The sequence below is a fragment of the Rissa tridactyla genome, chromosome 7, assembly GCF_028500815.1.
Source record: "Rissa tridactyla isolate bRisTri1 chromosome 7, bRisTri1.patW.cur.20221130, whole genome shotgun sequence".
Classification (NCBI taxonomy): Eukaryota; Metazoa; Chordata; class Aves; order Charadriiformes; family Laridae; genus Rissa; species Rissa tridactyla.
The window spans coordinates 1,838,516-1,857,585 of NC_071472.1; the positions used below are offsets into that span (position 1 = coordinate 1,838,516).

The 19,070-nt window shown below is 49.5% G+C and overlaps 1 protein-coding gene across 6 annotated transcripts in view; it reads right to left on the minus strand.

Moving 5' to 3' along the window:
* Positions 1-19,070, minus strand: part of FMNL2 (formin like 2) — a 145,392-nt gene that overhangs the window by 16,884 nt on the left and 109,438 nt on the right. For all 6 annotated transcript variants that reach the window (XM_054209189.1, XM_054209191.1, XM_054209190.1 and 3 more), the window contains 6 exons: positions 10,551-10,625; positions 6,606-6,716; positions 5,039-5,188; positions 3,410-3,511; positions 2,194-2,509; positions 556-759 (listed from right to left, as the gene is read on the minus strand). In XM_054209189.1, the coding sequence (XP_054065164.1) occupies positions 556-759; positions 2,194-2,509; positions 3,410-3,511; positions 5,039-5,188; positions 6,606-6,716; positions 10,551-10,625 (958 nt within the window). The remainder of the gene's footprint in view (positions 1-555; positions 760-2,193; positions 2,510-3,409; positions 3,512-5,038; positions 5,189-6,605; positions 6,717-10,550; positions 10,626-19,070) is intronic.

Genomic DNA, 19,070 nt, shown 5'->3' on the forward strand with positions numbered 1-19,070 from the left:
ATCAGTTTTCAAAAAAAGAAAAAAAAAAAGCTATTAATCAGAGCTCCTCCGTCTCTCTTTCTGGACTCATATCATGCTCTTGAGATTTCCTGGGGGGGAGCGGCATGATACCAATTAGCATTTACTTGCTTGGCATATGTCAGAGAGTGCATAAAAACATGATTAAAGACAGTCAGTAAATTTTTCTTCCTCCCAAAAAACGACAAAAATTTTGCCATTTTTTTGCGCAGATATTTCTTCATCAAGTTCTCAGAAGAAATCAAAACCATGAAGCTTTGCGTTTCTTTCAAAACCGTATTTTGTTTGCTTAAAGCCAAAAATGATCATGTTTGAAAAATATTTTTGGCAGTGGCTTTAGTTTCACTGAAAAAACCATCTCTTCCAGACCAAACCAAAAGCATTTGGTTGATAAACGCTCTTTCCTTTTATAACGCCCTCTAAGTATAATACCGCTAAGAGATAATGGGTGTTATTTAGGCGATTAAGTAATGAAGTCCCACGCCCGAAGCCTGCCTGCTCTAGCCGATGTGCCGAGGAGACGCGCGGGTGTTCTACCTGCAAGCCCTGAGTTGAAGACCACGGTGGGAGAGGCTGTCCCGGGCAGGGGGGGTGCCGAGGGCGGGGGCGGTGGGGGCAGTGGAGCCGCAGGAGCCGTCTCCAAAGATGGACCTGGGAGAGGAGGCGGCGGCGGTGGTGGTGGAGGTGGCGGTGGAGGCGGTGGTGGAGGTGGCATCGGCACCGACACAGGACCGTTTTGCACTATGAAATGAAGGAAAGACGAGGTATAATCGTCAAACACTGACCAAAATATCAGAAGCACGTGCAGAAGAAGTCACAGCATCCACCTTGTCCCCCACTATACACCTCCTCTCCACCAATATAGAATCATAGGGTTGGAAGGGACCTCTGGAGATCATCTAGTCCAACCCCCTGCCAAAGCAGGGTCACCCAGAGCAGGTGGCACAGGAACGCGTCCAGGTGGGTTTGAATGTCTCCAGAGACGGAGACTCCACCACCTCTCTGGGCAGCCTGTGCCAGGGCTCTGCCAACCTCAGGGTAAAGAAGTTCCTCCTCGTGTTTAGGTGAAACTTCCTATGGTCAAGTTTGTGCCCGTTACCCCTTGTCCTGTCCCTGGGCACCACTGAGAAGAGCCTGGCCCCATCCTCCTGACACCCACCCTTTAAGTATTTATAAGCATTGATAAGATCCCCCCTCAGTCATCCTTTTTCCAGACTGAAGAGACCCAAATCCCTCAGCCTTTCTTCATAAGAGAGGTGTTCCAGTCCCCTCAGCATCTTGGTAACTCTCTGCTGCACCCTCTCCAGCAGTTCCCTGTCCTTCTGGAACTGGGGAGCCCAGAACTGGACACAGTACTCCAGATACAGCCTCACCGAGGCAGAGCAGAGGAGGAGGATGACTTCCCTCCACCTGCTGGCCACACTCCTCTTGATACCCCCCAGGATGCCATTGGCCGCCTTGGCCACAAGGGCACATTGCTGGCTCATGGTCACCCTGTTGTCCCCCAGGACTCCCAGGTCTCTTTCAGCTGAGCTGCTCTCCAGCAGGTCAGCCCCAACCTGTCCTGGTGCATGGGCTTATTCCTCCCCAGGTGCAGCACCCTACACTTGCACTTATTGAATTTCATAAGGTTTCTCTCCGCCCAACCCTCCAGCCTGTCCAGGTCTCTCTGTATGGCGGCACAGCCTTCCGGTGTGTCAGCCACCCCCCCCCAGCTTTGTGTCACCAGCAAACTTGCTGAGGGTGCACTCTATCCCCTCATCCAGGTCATTGATGAATATATTGAAGAGGACTGGACCCAGTACTGACCCCTGGGGAACACCACTCCTCACTGACCTCCAACTAGACTCTGCACTGGCCCTAGCATTTGCTGGACCCTTCACCAAAGTACTTCAGTGCATTAACACGGGAGGAAACCATGCTAATGAAAGAAGCTTTTTTTTTTCCTGTCAACTGAAGGGCTCAGAAATGGATCAGACAAGCATGGGAACCACCCACGAGTGAGAGTGCTGGGGACCTCAGCATCCTTGGCTGCTCCAACGGGCTGCGACCTGCAGGCTCATTACAACTGAAGGTGGTTTTGTCAGTGTAAGACTGCTGGGACTGTCCCCAGCACAACAAACTCCACCTCCAGCTCCCAGCCAGACCATGTCTCAGGGACAAAACGCTTCTTACCTGCCTCAGATGCCGCTGCTAAGGCGGGTAATGGTGGCGGAGGTGGTGGCAATGGTACTGAAGATGCAGCTCCAGCGACCGGTGCAACACACGTGCCAGCCACAGCCTCTGACCCTGCCGGCACCATCCCAGAGGCCAGAGCAACAGGGAGGATAGAGATGTCACCATCACCTTTCTTCTGGATCTTAATGGTTCCCTGCTTCTCCAGTTCATGGATCTTTTTCTCCAGCGTTGATTGTCGCTGGATGGCTTCTTCTTTTTCTTTCACCATTTTTCTCAAGGTGTGAACCTGGGTATTTGCATCTTTGTAGATTTCCTGAGAGCGATGCAGAAACAAGGAGTTTGCACTTGTACTCGCAAAACAGAACAGCAATACCAGAAATGGAACAGCCTGACACGGGATGGTCACTGCACCAGGCACTATCTTACAATGAGCTTTGATGCAAACCACGTGTCTTTGTTGGCGAGGAAGAATTAATTTGGTGTTTTTCCCAAGCTAGTACTGAGAAATCTCACCTGTGGGCACCAATGCCTGGGGGAGCACAATTTCCTACCAGCGCTTTTCCACGATGTCTCCCATTTCTTAACGCTAGTCTTAAACATACAGTGGAGGTATGCCACCTCGATTTTGACTTTAACAGAGAGTATCTGATGGGTGCTTTACCTATGAGTAGATGTTGGCCTGTGAAGGGAAGCAGGAACAGAGCTCCTGATACAGAGGGGAGAACTGCCCCATGTTGGGACAACGTTTAGGCTGAAGTTAATATTATACTAATAATTTTTGTTACTAAGTTTGTACACCAAGAGGTAACAAGGTTGGACTGTGCAGAGAAAGCCGTCTGCGCTTGACAGCATGGAGACAGCGCACTGGCTCCCATCCTGCTGCTGCGCGGCCCAACCCTGAAGGACTCCACGTCCACCCCCAACGCCGCTCCACAGCCAACCACACATGAAAAGCTCCAAACAGAGATGCTACAGACCTGAGCGATAAGATGTACCTGTCCCACTCACTGATTTGCTGACATGTTCAAAGAGTTTTATGTCCATCTTTGAGTGCACACACTAGTGATTCTACTTGAAATCTGTCCCGGGTTCAAATTTAGAAAGCTAACAGAAGTCACCTGCCCGTTGAGTCATTACCTCCCATACACCAAGCGCACAGGAGATCGCTCCCCTGCAGCGCGGCACCCAGCCAGGGCTTTCCCATCGCACTCACCCGAATCACATCCAGTTCTTTGTTTCTTTGCATAAGTTGTTTTTCCAGTTCCACAATCTTCGCCATGGCTTCATTCTCCGTATCTTGGAGTTTTTCAGATAACTATAATTCAAAAAAGAAACCGATGATATAAGTAGAAAACAGTAGTTTTCTCAACTGAAATGTCAGGAAGGCTAGTTGGATCAGTGGTACGTAGTAAATTAGTGATATTCCACCAAACCCTAAGTCTTTCTTTGGAAAGAAAGAGGGTTCCTGCATGCGGTCGGGGGGCACTAAGTGCCCTGATGAAGGTTTCTCTGATGATGAATGTCACCCTTCAGCTATCACCAGCAGTAACCCAGCCGGAGTGTAGCTGTGAACCTGTCCAGGTGAAGAGCCTACTCTACAATAAAGCACTTAAAATGCAATTATTTTCATACACACTCAGTCTGATCTGAAAGCCCACAGAACGTTAACAGTGGCACTGTTGCAAAACCAACCGACGCTGAAATGGTGGAACCCATAAATATCACCTCTCACAAAGAGGCTAATTTGATCAGGAATGAATGAAACGGTTTATTCTTTTTCCCCCCATGGTCTTTTGATTTATTTTTTGCCAGCCCCACAAACCTGAGATCTGAACGCCCTACAGTTCTCGTTGGCTTTTTCCATCACCACCAACCACGCCGACCCAGGCGAGGCTGCAGAGGTGGTGAGGTGGCACTAGTTGCTGGTTTTGAGATAAAACTTCTGCAATTCTATTATTAGTATTTCTGTCAACACATGACAGAAAATTATGTCCATACTCCTGGGATGAATCTAGTTTGTGTAACAAGAGATCAGAAGTGAGCCCTTCAAAATTTGCCACCGGAGTAAGCCATGAAGCTTCTGAACAGCTAAAAGGAGTCGATTTGGGAAGCGAACAGTGCCACTTGTACCGAGCCACTTGTCTCCAGCTGAAGGGCACCTCAGAGGGGCGAATATTGCATAGCAAGTGTTTTTAAGAACATATTTATTCGAAGTGATGGCATAGGAAGGGTAAGAGAATGATGACGCTTTTATGATTTTTTTTAAGTGTGGAAAAACACTTTGATTTTAAAACAGCCAAGCCATGTTTTCTGGACTAGAGTAATTGACACCAAGAAGGTACGGGACAGAAAAGCCTTAGGCAAACACTGAATTGAGCAAACACCCGAGTATCCGCACAGCGTTATTTTCCAGTCCCTTCCCTCTTGAGCCCAGTAATGTGTTTTCAGACAGGGACAGGATGGTTATCGGCTCTATTTACCAGCACTGAACTGCTGAGCAATTTGCAATTTTGATGTAAATCAGTTTTCCCAGCTCATAAGGTAACTCTGTGCAGAGGCTCCAGGCACCAAGTGACTCCACCTGGAACACCCATTAACTAAAACATGCAGAATATGAGGTTCAAAATACAGCATGAAAGCACCCAGGAAGTCTACCTGCCCGAGATCTCCCAAATTCCTTCATTTGCCAATTATTCCCCCAAAACACAGTAGTCTTAACGCTTTTTTCTAAGCAAACCTCACCCCTGTGCTTCCACCTCCCGAAACGGGCAGTGGCAAAGCCCAGGGGCAGAGCAGGCTCCCCACTGCTTCAGAGACAAAGGTGACAAAGTGTGGTACTAACATGGGAAATGTTTTCTTCCAGTTCTTCCACTCTTTCCAGGGCTGCGTTCTTGGTTTCGGCATCCTCCAGTAGAGCTCCCACATCAAAAACGTTATCCAGGTAAGCTTGAATTTGCACCTGCAGTTTGTCGCTCTCCGTGTGCTTGAGTTTCTGCAAATCCAAGAAGACGAGGGTGTCACTCGGCACGGCCTGCCCGTCCCAGCAGGAGGGCCAGACAGCAAACAGGGTGGGAGAGCAGTGGGAGCTCTGGCCGCTTCCATCACCCAGCAAAACGCTTCCCATTTTAACATTAGCTGGGGTCTAAAGTGAGAAATAGTCATTTTTTAAGACCAAACATCCAGAGGTTCCAAATAAAGCTAAGCAGCATCTTATCTTTTGTGACTACAGAGGACACTAGTGCTTTCCTCTGTGCTTGCTGCTGGACCGTGGCAAGCTCTGAATCCACCACCCGGCGCTGGGATGGTGCGAGGCTGGTGGGGACAACCCAGCTGCTGCCTGTGGTGGCCACCAGCTCAGTGGCCGGTAGGCAGAAGTGAGGCCATCTCTTGTGTTTGGGTTGGAAGCAGCCGGCGTGGCCCGCAGCAAATCCTCCCATTGCTCTGGCTGGCCTCGCGCTGGGTTTGCTCATTTCAAAATGAGGGTGTTTTATCTCCAAAGCTAACATCAGAGCAGGCTTTGAACCGCTCTGCCTGTTCCCGATGGGCTGCAGGGTCTGTGCCCCCCCGGGACCCCAAACAGCCCCATGCTCAGTATCACCATGTACAAATACTTCTTGCAGACAGCAAAAACCCCTCTCCCGGATACAGAAGCCAGCAGGGACAAATCAACCCCTCGTCAACACGAGCCCCGTTTTCATGTGTGTGCTCCCAAGAGAGCACAGGGAGAGACTGAAAAATAGAAAAGGGGAAATATAAAAGCAGCTTTCTTCTCAAAGAGAGCGTTTCCCACAGGACGCCAGAAAACGCCTGGCTGTCAGGAGAAAACTCAAAGGAGGATTTTTCCCTGTGGAGACAGAGGGGTCCCTGGCAGCACCTGCGCCAAGGCCAACACGAGGCCTGTGGCTGGAGGTCGGGGACGTGGCGCGGGCGAGGACGACTGCGGTTCATCCTCCCTTTGTTATACGGCGAAGCTACAAATTTAGCTCCCAGTGTGTAATTGCAGTTAGCTGCAGCTGATTTTTCTTCTGCAGGGGTGGCTCCAGGCCACAGCCCCCTGTCAGCGGCCAAGGCACTGCATTTTTAGCAGAGACTATAGAATCATAGAATGGTTTGGGTTGGAAGGGACCTTAAAGATCTTCTCGTTCCAACCCCCTGCCAGGGGCTGGGACACCTCCCACTAGAGACCTGGCTGCTCAAAGCCCCATGGACAACCCTGCTCTGCCCTCCCAAAAGCTCTTGGGTGAGGGGGTTTGAGGATGTTTAAGGCTGAGCAGCCCTGGGGGACGTGGCATGGAGCCTCCATGGCCACAGGATGCTCCAAGCCCATCCTGCAGCCCCAGGCAGAGGCCGGCCCAGCCGGGCAAGCAGCCCCATGCTGCGAGGCAGGGGGGGACCCAGGTGCTACTCACATCCAGGTACTCATCCAGGCCCAGCTTCGTAAATTCGTACTGCAGGTGGACTCTGAAGTTCATGTCCTCCACCGAGTGGACAACGATGTTGATGAACTGCATGCAGGCCACCTGCAAGGAGAAGCGCTGCACGTGAGAGGAGGCGACGGTGTGGCCCCGGCTGCGCCCCGAAAGCCCCAGTGCAGGGTCAGAGCGGGCTGTCCCGGGACCCCATGGGTCAGGCACAGCAACGACCGCATTTCCTTGCGGTTACTACGAGGGGAAACCACGATCCGCTATTCTGCAGCTTTTTTCCAAGGCGGTGCTGGATTTGGGCTTAATGGGGCATTCGTCTGCTGTGATAAAGGCAAACACGGGTTCCAGAAATTAAGTCATGTCTGCAGAGTCTACCTTTATTGCGTGCCGGTAAAGGCTTTCCATGCCAGCTCGCACGGCCAGACATTGTACAAGCACACAAGCTCTTAAGAAAACAATGCTGTTTCTGAAATGGCCTGTAAAAGTGAGATTGATTTTGCAACGGGAACCCCTAGCTTAGGAAACAGGACTTTCACAAAAGGCGCTTTGTTGTTTGCAGAAAGCATATTTCCAAAGCTGTGGTTTGGTAAGTGAACAAGGGACCAGATCATAGGAGTTGGCATCCAAACATGTCCCAACACAACAAAGAAAAGGAAAAGTCTCTCAAGCGAAGCGGGTCGCGAGCAGAAGGACTGGTGGGGAAACCTCCTGCAGAACGGCAGGAATTGGGCTACAAAACCCAAAAGGTTTGTTTGCCCTTTACTTGAATGTAAGGCACGGCCAAATTCCGCTCTGCAGAAGTACCCCAGCCCTCTTTGAGCTCACAGATGACCACGTCTGTCACCTTCTGAGCTGCTTTAAGAAAGGCGTTGCCTAGTCCTTGCTGGGTTTCTCAATGACAAAAGCCTATCCTGCTAGCAACACTGTGACAGGGCTAATATGAGCTTCTCAGCATCTACTGAGATATTTCCCAGATTTCTAGAGCAAATCTGAGAAGATAAAATTGAAGCAACTAGATTTTAGCCACAGGACCAGCCTCCAGGAGACCCCACATCTCTGGGTCATTCTGTGGGCAGACAGAGCTGAAGGCCACTCTCTGGATGCCCAGTTTGCTACAGGAAATTGGCCAGTTCTCTGTGATCTGCTCCAGGGCCCAGAGGATAAACCTGGGGGCAGGCACCTGCTGCATGGTGGCCTTTGGCTACATGTCTGGCCGGGTTGTCCCAGGCTGCTCCTTCCAGCTGGAGGTCCCAGCAGCCGCTGAGCTGCCATAAAACCTTTCCCAGCTTAACTGCCTGGTACTGCCTGGCTTTGGAGAAACAGGAACCAGAGGGACACAACAAAGGTCAGTCAAAACCTGTCAGCTACATCTTCCCAAGTAGACCTTGACCGGCTGTTTCCAAAGTGACTTTAACCCTAGATAATGCAAAGTTGTGAGAATGAAAGCAGGGCTAACTCTAAGGAAGAGAGGAAGGAAGATGGTCTAAAGACTCACCCAGGAGCTCCTGCAATGCCTCATCCCCACCTCTTGGTGCGTACCCATATCTTACACAAACAACCTGATCTAGGCAGCTGAAAACTGAACTTCAGGTTTCGAGTCTTTGCAGGACTCTTTCCAGTTCCTGTGGCAAACGCTGGTTCCTCCTAGTGCTGGTACCGGCCTTCGCCAGCTGAGCCCTGCTGTCCTGTCCTATCACCTGGAGCCAAATTCCCCTATTTTCAAAAGCGCTTTTGTTGTACTTGCTTTGGCTCTTGCTGCATTAAGGCCAAATTCTCATTTCCTTTCTCAGATCCTTACATACACAACTAAGGAATTTTTCAAGTCAAAGAAAACTAATCTGAGAGAGTTGCTTTTAAAATGAAGTCAGTCAATGTCAACAACAGGAACCTTCTCTAAAATACTTCTGCCTTTTTGGTGCTCTTTCCTCCCTGTCGATGCGTGCAATTAACCGCAGCCCCTTCCATCTTCAGCTTCCCAGACATCTCGCCTTCTCCATTTAGGGCAACGGGAAAGCCCGGTCCTGCAGAAACAGTTGTTTATCTTCAGTCCTTGCAACTCCTGGAATTACTTGAGCTTTAACGTTAAGTCCGGGAGCCTGGGCTCCAGCACCCATTTTATCCCGTCCTGCGGAACGGAGGGATGCCTTCCCTGGGCTCCTGCAGCGCCAGGACGGAGCGAGCCAGCAGGCAGGGTCCCGTGGAGCTCATTAGGGACAGATGGCGACAAACGAGCTGATCTGCCAAACCGTTTGTCATGAGCTCTGTCTCCTAGCTTTAGTCTTGTCATATAGTCAAGCCCCCAGTCGGTGGAAGCAGCCCAAAGATGTAGATTTTATTAGTATTTGGGCAAGTCCTGAAAAAAACCAATTTAACCTTTTTCAAGCAAATTTCAGCACTACCTTCATCCCTGAGAGGACCACGGAAGTTTCTAAGAGGCCATCTAAATGTTCACAACTCATCGAGCTTGTACGGACACACACCCAGATGCATATTCCCTACTACACCCCTACATCATAGCTTAAATAAAGATGAGGGATGATTTTTTTTAAAAAAAGTGGACAAATTCCATAGCTCACGGCAAGGCTGCTGCCACCGTCTTGCTTCCAGGCTGTGCGGAGCTGTGCGACTCTCCCGCTCCCCAAAAACGATCATCCCTCCCTGCGAGCACGGGAAAAACGCCTGAGTCGGGTGTTGAGGACTGACAAACCTTTCTGTTAAATTCCAGACTAAACTGTACGTACGTCTGAGAATACCTAATGCATACTGTGACGACCAACGTGTCCTTTCTGGGACTGCAGTAATAAGGAACAAAACCACCTGTAACACGTCAGAGCTACTGAGAGCAGCTTGCTAACTTCAGTAGAATTGCAGGGATCGCTGTAAATTATTTTTTTTTCTTTTTAAATACAAGAAAGAGGCCATCCTGGCTCCCTCACACCACCTCCTTTTTATTCTGCTGTCCCCTCAAGGATGTGAGCCTGCCCTGGCCATCGGGGCTGCAAGCCACTGACACCGGAGTGTTGGAAACATCACAACACCGCACTGGCTGCTTTAACACCCAGTTCCTGGCAGAAAGAGGTCTTTAACACAAAGCTCAGCACTAAAACAGTATAAAGTGTCACAGATGCTTACCAGAGGGCTTGGCAGACCGGCCAGGAAAGCCCTTCTGCTCTGCTCTCACCTCAAAACGGGATCAGGTCAGATCTGAGGCATCAGGCACGAGCAGCACTGACCATGCCAGCATTTGTGTTCTACTTAAAAGTAGGACTTAAATTTCTTACACTTCTGACACAAGCACTGACTTGGCACAGCACTCACTCACGGATGCAGAATTATTTTTGATATCAGACACATAACCAGCTGGCTCATCCTTACTGTCGCGACCTCTGCCTCTCCCGTGCTGCCACGTGCAAGCTGGCGCTGGTGTGGGTGGGTGCCAGCCAGAGCCGCCTCCCTCGCCGCTCTCCCTTGTGCTCCAGGGGAAGTGGATGGGGTGAATAATCATGCATATGCACATTGAGGAACCAAAAGTGGTGCAAACTACTGCTATATTTATCAGCAGATAAGGCCAGACGGCAGCTGCAGCGAGTCTCTCCCACACTTCCCTGTCTGTGACTCCGGGGATGTTGGCACACGGACAGGACACGCATCTCGATATTGCAGAAGCTGCTGCTTTGCCACAGCGAACGAGCGCACCCAGCCAAAAGGTGACTTTCCTCTTACCTTCACTACGGTACAAGGCATTTCTTGCAGATAACTGAACTGAAGCTAAAAATGAAACGCACGTTATGTAGTTTGGGATGTAAAATAAATTGTATTGTGGTAATTCTAGGCCAAGGATCAGAAGGCAGATTCATCTCTGCCTACGACAGCAGGACCAGCCACAGTAAACGCTGAAAGCAAAGTCTGATGACGATAAACGGCACTCACCATAAAGTCTATATTGTTGTCTTCATTTCGGAAGTGCTCCATCAGCTTCTCAAAGCGCTGTTTCTCCCCACACACCTGCAAAAGAACCACCACGTATTTGTTAAAGTACAGCTTGCAAGAGAGTATTAAAACCACTTAAAAAGCAGCTTATCTGCTTGTTCAAAACCTCTCCATCCAGGTTTCCTCTCCTGTTACAAATATTCTTCTTCATGACATATCTAGTGGAGGAATCACAGGTGAACACCCGTGCTGCAGGTACAATTATAACACAAATCTTTGTATCTCCTTTTCTGCAAAAAATCTAATCACACCCACTGACGGTACAAGCATAAGCAAGAGAGTTGCACCAGGCTATGCTAGAGGAAGACTCGTCCTCTTTCACAGTGCAGAACTGGATTTCCACTGTAATATAACGTAATTAGGAAGGAGAACAAATTACAGGGAGGAAAAAAAGAAAATCATCACCGGCTAAATGAGGAGTGAAATACACCAGCGTAACTATCAGCTGGTCAGAATTACAGAGCCGTAATACAGGGGTGTTGGCAGGAAACACACGCAACTTGAGGGAGAAATAAGATCTAAGATAAAGCAGGTCTCAGGATATTGTTTAAATCTTATTACTTCCCAGTAGCTTCTCTGGCTCGGTCCTACTTTCCTCAGCACACGAATGATCTAGAGTAATCCACACCAAAATCACAAAACATTAAATAAGTTGGGCAGCAAAAGGGAGCAGAGGTGAGCACCAGGAGATGGACCCATTTCCCCGTCCTCCCTGCCCAGCAACTGCAGCTCCTCCCTCTGTGGTGCATCGTCCGGGGTATTTTTTTTAAGGCACCGCACAGACCTCGCTGAATTCACACAGAGTTGAGTGGGACCTAAACCCAGCAGATGAGGAGATCTGCAAAGCACTGTCAGCAGTGACCAGCAACTGCTGGGTGACCTCTGGCCACGCTTTCTGCTGTCTGTTACGCCTGAATAAAAATACTTGTGGTGTATGTGATACATCTTCTGTCATTCCCAAGCGGAATTGCCACCACTGGGTTATTATTCAGGTTATTAGTGGTCACTACCTGACGTCAATAGGAATGCTGGCACTGGATCTCTGTGAGAGGACGAGGACACTGGTTGGGATGAATAATTTGATAACGTTACCATCAATATTCATGGCCACAAGTTGCAACTAATGGGCTGTGTGCAGGCTCGGGATGCCCTGCTTGCACAAGCTCTGGTAGGCAGGGTGCTGAAGTCCACACAAACACTTGCTGAAGTTGTATTTAAAAGTTTCCAGCTGAAGCTTCAAGACTCAGAAGGTAGAATAAACACACTTAAAACACCAAAGCGTGCACCCTCACGAAAACCAGATTACACTTGTTGGTCAAGCAAATTATCATGATCTTAAAGCCAAAGGACTCGCCTCTCTCTACAGCCTGTGCCACGCAAGTGGTGTTGAAGCACTGAATGCCTTCACATGGGCTGCTCCACCAGGCCCATAGAACACACACGAAGGTCTAAGATGGAGTAAACCAGAGCCCAGAGAGACCCGCTCTTGCATGGAGCAAGTCTCCTCCCCGGTATTGCCTGGCCTGCGGTTGTGTGAGGGGTGAAATATGCCCGATCTGTCCCTCTGCTTAGTAGAGATGAGGTCCCCGGGACACGGAAAGGACGGGGGAGTTTGGGGAGCCACGGCCATCCAGCCTCAGGCTGTAAATCTGCAGTCTAATCTCGGGCTTTTCTTCAGGAGTAATCCTCATAAAGCCTTCCTACAGCGTCGGGAATCGCCTTGCTGGGAGATCGAAGCCCAAACACCACACGCACATCGCTGACAGTTAGAGCAGCTCCAAGGAAAACTGAGGGCGGGCGAGCGAGCCCCTGCCCAGCCTCCCAGCATGCTGGCTTTGCAGCGGGTGGCTCAAGAGCTGGCGTCACCGGTGAAGAGCCTTAGGCTCTGCAAAGCCACCAAACGGCCAAACTCAAACCCGAAGTGGCCAGGAGCACCCTTAGGAAAACAGGGTGATTGCCGTGGGCATTTTGGCATGACTACCCTGGTTTCCCAAGCGTGCATGTAAAAGCGGGAGGTGGGATGAGCACGCTCTGGTGGGGACCAGAGCATCTCCGCCCCAGATGACAGCATCCCGTCCAGCTCCCTCGCTCTCCGCGTGCTGGACCAGGAATCGCTTCGTCCTGAAGAAGCTGAAGTTCACTGAACATGCAGCAACGCTACCTACTCCGGGCACTTACCATGAACGTGTTACTGGCCACCCTCTCACCGAGGGCACCACCATACCAAGGGCTCTGCTGTGGCACACGCCCCTCCTGGGACACGTATGCTTCCAGGCAGCAGCCACACGCTCTTCAGGAGGAAAAGAGACAAACACTGCAAAGAGGACGGCCTCCGTCAGGAAGAGCCAAAGAGAAAACCAGAATCTGGCCGAGTTTCAGGAACCTACTGGCACTGTGAGGATCAAAGGCAGCAGCTGCCCGCCGATGTAATTTGATTTTGGAGGCGTATGCTGGGCCCAATCCAACTCCCGCTCAAAGCAAACCTGAGGAACCCTCTCCTTCACTCGCACCGCAGGCTGCTTAGATGCACCCATCCCTACGTTATTATCCCAAGCCGTTCTTTTCCAGCTATAGTAAACGGGATGGTATTTCAGTTCAACCAACTGCAAATCCTTCCAGCACTCTCCGTCCTCTCCCCTCCCCACAAAACAGTTAAGAGGCAACATAACAAAAGAAAAAAAAGTAGGTTCATCTCAACTTTGAGCTCTGAGCAATTGTGTCTCTCTGGTACCCACTTCAGAAAACATGGAGCTGATTTAAACAAAATACATGTCTTGTGGAAACCAACGTAACAATGGTGCATACGATCACTCAACAATAAAAGCCAGAAGGACTGATTTCTGGGAAATCTAATGTAAACCGTTCCACATGGATGAGAAAAGCTGACATAAACAACTACAAGCCATTTATGGCTGACTAATTAAATTAAGGAAGAACCCGAAGTGCTACAGCCCCGGCAGAGACTTGCCGATGCCGGGACGAGCAGCCCGGGCTGACTGGGATCCGGCAGCTGATAGCAAGAGGAAAAGCAACAACAAGCCGCAGCTTTCGGTGGCTGCTCGCGGATATTTCGCACTATCATCAGATGAGTCAGAGCCGGCACCGCGCGCACTCCGAGAGACAGCGAGCTGACTTTCATGAAATGATATAATTTACCCTAGAAGATTAAAGAGAGTGAAACTGTAGATGAAGCCTACAGCCTGAAGATTGGCCCACGTCCAAGACGAATGCTGAAATCAAATCCCACCACATAAAACCATATGTTGCCATTTATATTTGCATAAATTTCCGAGGTCTGTCATTTGAAAGTATGGCTGGGTCTAAGAAAGGCTGATCTTTCTTTTATTAGCATTATTCTGTGTAAGGAGCAAGATTAAACGGGTTACCACAGCTATAAAAAAAAAACTCTGTCTCTACTTAGGCTGTGAAAAAAAACTTTTTAGGTTGCATTAAGCCCACGTCATTCTAGAAGAACAATATGGCTTTATGGAGAACCACCCACGAAGGGTCCTTTCTTTGGGAAGGCTTTGGGTGCTAACGAAGTATAAACTCCTCACAAAGGTACCATACAACCCTATAAGGAAGCAAAAGGATCCGTTATGAAAAATTTAGTGACGATTATATCCATATCCACCTGGCAATGCTCTCAGGTCACACACTTCCCATCCAGACCACCCAAGAGCAAAGTTCAACTACAACAACCCTCACGTTGCTCCTGCTCACGCGTCTGGATTTCTGTAAGATGCTCCAAGAAAGGCAGCCCGGGCAGACACCACAAGGGTACTTTGGAAAAACTGAAGATGTTTTCATGTGCAGTGTCAGGCAGAAAGTGAAAATCGGCGCTGATCGAAGCACATCCGTCGTCCTCCTACCTCAGACAGTTATCTAATGACACGCACCACCTCCTTTTGTTGGAGAATGGAGCTCTTAACTAAACCTCCCCACAAGCAAACACAGCGTGCTCCATACGGAGATGGCAGCGAACACAGGCAGCATTTCAGGCTCTGGAGCTGCAGCTTGTTGGCCAACGGTACAGAACGCACACTACGAGACTCAGCTGCCAGACCGCAATCTCCTCCACATCTGGAGGACTGATGCTCCTCAGCGCCCCATCCAGACACAGCAATTGCCTCCTGCGACTGCCTCCACGCCAGCGCCGGTCTGACAGCAAAGGGGGGCAGAGGGAATGACAGCTCTGAGCCAGCAACACACGTCTGTAATGACGACATTAACCAACTCCCAAAGTGCCCCTGTGCCAGGCAGCAGGTAACACCTGGTGGTCCCAACTCCATACAGAAAGTGAAATCGTTTGGGGTTCATTGCACTGGAGGTGAGTATGGTCTGGCGTGGCAAAGGCAGCTAACGGTGACCTCAAGGCAGGGAAAACAATCCTCTGACGGACCAAATCTAAACCACCTAAACCTCTGTAAAGGCTTTGCAATTCAGGACTTGTTTATAGATCATAGAATCATAGAATGGTTCGGGTTGGAAGGGGCCTTGAAGATCATCTAGTTCCAACCCCCCTGCCCTGGGCAGGGACACCTCCCACTAGAGGTGGGTTTTCTGTCAGCGCAAACCTTAAAATGACCATCTAACCATGTGTTGCCCAAAGGTTGTTTTACGCCGCTCTCTCCTCCTTCAGTAACTTTTCGAGTTCTGCGAGAGCGAGAAGCAGCAGCACAATTTCCCAGCAAACACGCTCTGTGTGGACGAACGCAGCCCGTGCTGGATGTGGTGTTATAAAGAGCCTGATGGATATGCAACCCAAAAATTCATGGGACCCTTTGTGACCCGTTTCTCCTGTCTGTGCTCCCTTGTCCGGCGGCACAATGCTGGCTTTCTCTCCCCCACAACAGCCCACTGTCAGCAGCAGATCCCACCACGGGCAAGCAGCACTCCACAGGAGCACTTTGTTTGGCCTGATCACGCTGACATTTTTGCAGTTTGCTACAGAACAAAAAAATCAGTTTTCCCCTAAGTTACCGGTTAAGTAAACAGTTATTTAATACTTACTAGGTTAAAATACCTTTTACTTCTCTACCAGCAGGGTTAAGGCACTCTCAAAATATTGCTGCAGTGCAAAAGACAACAAACGGATTTACATTTTCCAGCACTTGCAAACAGCTTCTCCTTAGCAAAGAGTTATTATAATGGCCCGTAAGAACAATCCAGAACTGCTCTTTTCAGCGCTGCCATTCATTATTCAAACAGAGAAATCTGACTCCGAATTAAGCCTTGTGAAAATGGGAGCGCCGAACAATACTGTCTCACTTCGCCCGAGTGAAAACTGCTGGAGGTGAAGAATGAGGTCCGTTGGCCATGCCCCCGCCTCTCAGCTCGCTGCCCGGCCGTTCGGATGGATCCGGTGTTAAAATCACTGGGCAATACGTGAGGGGATTGTGATTATTCTCACCTAGAAATCATAGAATCTTAATGGTTGGAAAGGACCTTTGAGATCATCGAGTGCAACCATACACTCACAAAAAAACCCCTACAATCTCTGCCACTAGAGCATGCCCTGAAGTGCCACATCTAGACGTTTCTTAAACACCTCTAGGGATGGGGACTCAACCCCCTCCCTGGGCAGCTGTTCCAGTGCCTGACCACTCTTCCAGTAAAGTCATTCCTCCTAATATCTAACCTAAACCTCCCCTGGCGCAGCTTCAGACCATTTCCTCTGGTCCTGTCATTATTCCCCTGGGAGAAGAGGCCAACAGCGACCTCTCTGCACCCTCCTTTCAGGTAGTTGTAGAGGGCAATGAGGTCTCCCCTCAGCCTCCTCTTCTCCAAGCTAAACATGCCCAGCTCCCTCAGCCTCTCCTCACATGCCCTGGTCTCCAGACCCCTCCCCAGCCTGGTCGCTCTCCTCTGGACACGCTCCAGCACCTCAATGTCCCTCTTGTACAGCGGGGCCCAGAGCTGGACACAGCACTCGAGGTGAGGCCTCACCAGTGCCCAGTACAGAGGCACGATCCCTTCCCTGCTCCTGCTGGCCACGCTATTCCTGATACAAGCCAGGATGCTGTTGGCCTTCTTGGCCACCTGGGCACACTGCTGGCTCGTGTCAAGCTGGCTCCACCAGCACCCCCAGGTCCTTTTCTGCCGGGCAGGTTTCCAGCCACTCTGCCCCAAGCCTGTAGCGTTGCTTGGGGTTGTTGTGACCGAAATGCAGGACCTGGCACTTGGCCTTATTAAACCTCCTACAGTTGGCCTTGGCCCACGGATCCAGCCTGTCCAGGGCCCTCTGTAGAGCCTTCCTACCCTCCAGCAGATCAACACTCCCACCCAGTTTGGTGTCGCCTGCGAACTTACTGAGGGTGCACTCAATCCCCTCATCCAGATCATTGATAAAGATATTAAACAAAACCAGCCCCAAAACTGAGCCCTGAGGGACACCACTGGTGACCGGCCGCCAAGAGGATTTCACCCCATTGATCACAACTCTCTGGGCACGGCCATCCAGCCAGTTTTTAACCCAGCAAAGAGTACACTTGTCTCTGCCATGATTCGCCAGCTTCTCCAGGAGAATGCTGTGGGGGACGGTGTCAAAGGCCTTACCAAAGTCCAGACAGACAACGTTCACAGCCTTCCCCGCATCCAGAAGGCGGCTCACATGGTCATAGAAAGAGATCAGGTTGGTTAAGCAGGACCTCCCTTTCCTAAACCCACGCTGGCTGGCCCTGATCCCTTGGCTGCCCTGCACTTGGAATACCTGTCAGGTATTTCAGAGCAGTGAACACTTAAGTCAACTAAACATCACGTAAGTCAACTCAACCAATGCTAAAACAAGAGGGAGCACTGGCGTGCCGGACCCCGCTTCTTCTCATCCCCTCGTCTCCATCGAGTTGGGCCAGCTCTTCTCTCCCAGCACGTGAGGAAGTTCAGACGCTGGAATCACCACCAGACGATGAGCTTCCCCAAGGTTTTCCGGATTATCTGAATTCCCATTCATTTTTTGGCATTTCGTCTTGGAGCAAAACAAGCTGGTTTCTTGAAAGGTATAGTTCACCTTAGGAAAAACACCTCAATTCTGGTTTTATTTTCAAATACTATAATTACTTCCCATACAGCGAAGCACACAAGCACACGCTCACCTCACCGAATTCAATTATTCTGGTATATGCTTGTATAATAAGCAATTTAACTGCTTTGCTGGATGAGAGCCAAAGTCAGGAAGTGTTCCCTGCAGAGAGCCAGGATTATTCCTGGCTGGCTTTCTGTCTCGCTGCAGATCCCAGTCCATTCTTTTGCCTCCTCGGTTTGGATCTGTTTTAAAACTACCATTGTGCTTATTTAAAAGAATAAAAAAACAAAAGTGTGGTAGAGTCCTCCAGTCTTTTCCCAGAAATGTTTAGTTGTTATTAAAGTAATTTCTCCTATGTTTAAAATGGAGATTAACAAAAAGCTGCATAAGGATCTAAGATTGTGCTCCTTAAAATGTTAATTCGGAGCACTGTGAAGTATATTCAAAAACTGTCATTTTCAGATCTTCACAAAAGCGGAGGAAATTAATATTTGCAAAAAACCCCAAAATTTCTTTGTAACTGTTTTCATCATGCAATCACATTAGCGCTGTCGGGTTGTGATTTTTTTTTTCAATCTATCTGTGAACTTACTGAAGATATTCCTTTATTGGCTGCTACGCTTTCAGTAAATGAAAAACATGTAAACCATGTAAATAAAACCGCTAACTAGAAATGCCGCAAAAATTCTCACTTTTGAAGCAAGGCCACAAGTGAGTTGGAAAAGAGCTTTCTGCACTCAGAGCCTCAGCAAGCTTTAATTGTGTTGAACAAGAACTTTGGTGTTATTTCTATTTCTGGATGTTCTCACCAGATTTCCCGACCTCGCTCACAGTTTGCCTGGCCACGTTATTTCTGCGCCTGGGGAATCCTCGTTTAGCTTGGTAACGCTGTGACAGCCTGTGACCAAGCGTGGGGTCTCTGAGCTGGGGAAAGGGTTTCTGGCGGGTGGTGGCACCACGGGAGGTCTCGCTGTCCCCCCTCCCAGGGACGCCCCGCGATGCTGCCCCAGCCCAGGCTGCAATTAGGCTAATTCAGGTATTTCTGGGGATATCCGGTGCACTAAAACCTTTGCCTCCAGGCTCTCTCAGTGATGTTTCCTACAACTAAAGACAAATGGGCTGAGAGACTCCAGCTCTGACTGCAAGCAAAAGCTCCTTAAAAAAAAGGTGTGTATGTATATACACATATATACATATATGTATGTATATAAATATGGATATATAATGTGAAAAGCATCACATAACTTTTGCTAGAACACACAACCATAAGAAACTTTACCGTGAAGCAAACCTGACCCATAGCACAGCTCGGAGCTGGTCCCCGAGGAGTCTGAGTCGTGTCTCCATCAGGGCAGCTCCTCATAACATCGTTATCGGGTTCCCATCCTCCATCAGGGCAGGTTCCCATCGGTTTTGGCACTCCGATGAGAAAAGAG